The sequence below is a fragment of the Neoarius graeffei genome, chromosome 20 (assembly GCF_027579695.1).
Source record: "Neoarius graeffei isolate fNeoGra1 chromosome 20, fNeoGra1.pri, whole genome shotgun sequence".
Classification (NCBI taxonomy): Eukaryota; Metazoa; Chordata; class Actinopteri; order Siluriformes; family Ariidae; genus Neoarius; species Neoarius graeffei.
The window spans coordinates 35,720,707-35,724,813 of NC_083588.1; the positions used below are offsets into that span (position 1 = coordinate 35,720,707).

Sequence of the window (4,107 nt, forward strand, 5' to 3'; positions counted from 1 at the left end):
AGTATGATGATGTATGAGAGAGTGAGAGAGTATGATGATGTATGAGAGAGTGAGAGAGTATGATGATGTATGGGAGAGTGAGAGTGTATGATGATGTATGGGAGAGTGAGAGTGTATGATGATGTATGGGAGAGTGAGAGTGTATGATGATGTATGGGAGAGTGAGAGTGTATGATGATGTATGGGAGAGTGAGAGTGTATGATGATGTATGGGAGAGTGAGAGTGTATGATGATGTATGAGAGAGTATGATGATGATGATGATGATGTATGGGAGAGTGAGAGTGTATGATGATGTATGAGAGAGTGAGAGAGTATGATGATGTATGAGAGAGTGAGAGAGTATGATGATGTATGGGAGAGTGAGAGTGTATGATGATGTATGGGAGAGTATGATGATGATGATGATGTATGAGAGAGTGAGTGAGTATATGATGTATGAGAGAGTATGATGATGATGATGATGATGATGTTGTTGTATGTAATGACTAAGCAGTGTATAGTTTTCTTGTGTAGTATGCAGCGCGCGCGGACGCAGTTTCCAGCACAGCCAATCATTTTCCCCCAAACAACTTCCTGTTTGAGTTTCCACGGTTACTCAGACCGGGCCAGAAGCTGCTAGTGACAAACAATAAGCAGTAAAAACGCGCCCAGTTCACTACTCTGAGCGGACGGACATGTTTTCGGATGAGAGTGAGACAACTCGTGTCACCTTAAACTCCACGGAGAGTTGCGGCGTGTACTCCAGCGTCCACAGCGCCCTCACGAGCGCCGCCAGCTGCTCCGTCACTTCCCCCGGGGCGAGCTGCGCCTCTTCGCTCCTCACTTTCTTTCGGTGATTCATCATGTTTTCACCGAGATCCGTCTTATAGTGCTCCAGCCCGAGGTACTCAGCCAGCAGGTCGGTGTTGCTCAGGCACTGCACCACCGCGTTCATGAAGCAGGTGTTCCCGTGGTTCTTCAGACCCAGAACCCCGGGGGTCTTCTCGCCGTAAGATAACGAAAGGCGCTCTTTCAGTGAAGCGCGCGAGGCTGAACTTTTCACCGCTGCCCGGTCCCGCTCGTCTTCCTTCACAGCCGCAGAGCCGCTACACGGCGCAGCGACCCGGAACCCGCCGTCATCGTCCTCGGCGTCCAGCGGCTCGGCCGCGTCTCTGCTGCGAGTCCAGGAGCCGAAACTTTTGAAAATCTTCGCCATGAAAGTCCCGACTGATTTAAACGACTTCTTCCGGAACGGTTTCCCGACAGCGCGCTTTCTGTCCTGGTGTTTAGTGGCCCTGGGTTTCCGCGGCTCGCGCTTCTCCATGGCTGCTGTTATTTCTCTCAGGAGGAGGTTTACAGTCAGGCACAGACCGAGCCGGACGACCTGCCGCACATTTGCCTCTATTTGGCTCCGTCACCCTCCCGCCCAGCCACACGCGCTGCTCGGCGCGGTTCGAATCCCCGCATGTTTGTCCGCGCGCGCTGTGTGCGGTCTGTCGCTCCGTGCCGTAACTCCGCTCGAGCGCGCTCAAAGTGGCGGGTACATGCAAAGCGCGCGCCTCATTGGTGACCTGGAGCGCGAGCGCTCCTACACGTCCCGCCCCATCCCCCGGTTTAAAGATCGTCTTACCATTCGTCCAAACAAATACATGGGTGTGTCCAGAACTGGAAAGACCACGTGATTAAAATCACCTGGACAATTCGGTTTTCTCTTCCCCCCCCCCATCCACCTGTATGCTCATTAACAGTAGCCTACTAATTAAACTACAGCGACGGCTACAATTATCGACACCTTAACAATCTTTTGGCCATTGCAAAAGTAGAAATGACTTTCGGTACGTAAATTGTGCATGAATAATTACTCAAACTTCCACTGGAACAAAAAACAAAAACGAGTTGATTCCAGATTACGTAAGGTATCAGAACACATGACACCATTCCACAATTATCGACACCGTTGTCCACAGTTATCGACACCGTTCCACAGTCCTTGGCACCGTTCCACAGTTATCGACACCGTTGTCCACAGTTATCGACACCATTGTCCACAGTTATCGACACCGTTCCACAGTTATCGGCACCGTTCCACAATTAACAACACCTTTGTCCACAGTTATCGATATCGTTCCACAATTATCAAACATTTGTCTACAGTTATCAACACCGTTCCACAATTATTGACATCTTTGTCCACAGTTATCGAGACCGTTCCACAATTATCAACTCCTTTGTCCACAGTTATCGACACCTTTTGTCCACAGTTATCGACACCTTTGTCCACAGTTATCGACACCATTGTCCACAGTTATCGACGCCATTGTCCACAGTTATCAACACCTTTGTCCACAGTTATCAACACTGTTCCACAATTATCGACACCTTTGTCCACAATTATTGACACCTTTGTCCACAGTTATCGACACTGTTCCACAATTATCGACACCTTTGTCCACAGTTATCAACACCGTTCCACAATTATCGACAACTTTGTCCACAGTTATCGACACCGTTGTCCACAGTTATCGACACTGTTCCACAATTATCGACACCTTTGTCCACAGTTATTGACATCTTTGTCCACAGTTATCAACACTGTTCCACAATTATCGACACTGTTCCACAATTATCGAGACCTTTGTCCACAGTTATCGACACTGTTCCACAATTATCGACACCTTTGTCCACAGTTATCGACACCGTTGTCCACAGTTATCGACACTGCTCCACAATTATCGACACCTTTGTCCACAGTTATTGACATCTTTGTCCACAGTTATCAACACTGTTCCACAATTATCGACACTGTTCCACAATTATCGAGACCTTTGTCCACAGTTATCGACAATGTTCCACAATTATCGACACCTTTGTCCACAGTTATCGAACACCTTTGTCCACAGTTATTGACACCGTTGATCACAGTTATCGACACCATTCCACAGTTAGACACCTTTGTTCACAGTTATCGATATCGTTCCACAATTATCGACACCTTTGTCCACAGTTATCGACACCTTTGTCCACAGTTATCGACACCTTTGTCCACAGTTATCGACACCGTTCCACAATTTTCAACACCTTTGTCCACAGTTATCAACACCTTTGTCCACAATCATTGACACCTTTGTCCACAGTTATTGACACCGTTCCACAATTATCAACACCTTTGTCCACCATTCCACAATCATCAACACCTTTGTCCACAGTTATCGACACCTTTGTCCACAGTTATCGACACCATTCCACAATTATCGACATCCAGATGATTATTTATTTAAAAAAAATAATCGGTATGTGGTATTAAGTTAACAAAACATAGTTTTTATTTAAAATTTGTTTTACACAGACTTGTATTTAGTACAAAATATCTGTTATAGGGCGGCACGGTGGTGTAGTGGTTAGCGCTGTCGCCTCACAGCAAGAAGGTCCTGGGTTCGAGCCCCGGGGCCGGCGAGGGCCTTTCTGTGTGGAGTTTGCATGTTCTCCCCGTGTCCGCGTGGGTTTCCTCCGGGTGCTCCGGTTTCCCCCACAGTCCAAAGACATGCAGGTTAGGTTAACTGGTGACTCTAAATTGACCGTAGGTGTGAATGTGAGTGTGAATGGTTGTCTGTGTCTATGTGTCAGCCCTGTGATGACCTGGCGACTTGTCCAGGGTGTACCCTGCCTTTCGCCCGTAGTCAGCTGGGATAGGCTCCAGCTTGCCTGCGACCCTGTAGAAGGATAAAGCGGCTAGAGATAATGAGATGAGATGAGATATCTGTTATATAAATGTATCGATGCCAGTGCTTACGTAAATGAGGAAGTGATTCTAATGTGTGTAAACAAATGAACTGATAATGTTTAACCTGTCAGAAAATCTTTGTGTTCCACTTTCTCCTCACTTTCTAAGTATTTTCATAGATCACATTTTGTTAATCATTCGTTGTTGTTGTTGTTGTTGTTTGTATTAATTTCTAGTTTTGTAGTTTACTAATAATGTCAACAGGCAACTGACATTGTAACCGCATGAAAATCCAGGTCAAAGGTCGCATGTCATTCCTCAAACCAAAATATAAAATGTCTACTGATATTGTAATATGTGGTAGGTATTTACAACAAACTGCAAAAAATATATTCTGAATGGAAT

General features: G+C 46.2%; 1 protein-coding gene across 2 annotated transcripts in view; it reads right to left on the bottom strand.

The window, feature by feature from the left end:
* Nucleotides 1–1,477, bottom strand: part of usp43b (ubiquitin specific peptidase 43b) — a 278,525-nt gene extending 277,048 nt beyond the window's left edge. For both annotated transcript variants that reach the window (XM_060901590.1, XM_060901589.1), the window contains exon 1: nucleotides 712–1,477. In XM_060901590.1, the coding sequence (XP_060757573.1) occupies nucleotides 712–1,305 (594 nt within the window). In that variant the 5' untranslated portion in view covers nucleotides 1,306–1,477. The remainder of the gene's footprint in view (nucleotides 1–711) is intronic.
* Between the last annotated feature and the right edge of the window lie 2,630 nt (nucleotides 1,478–4,107).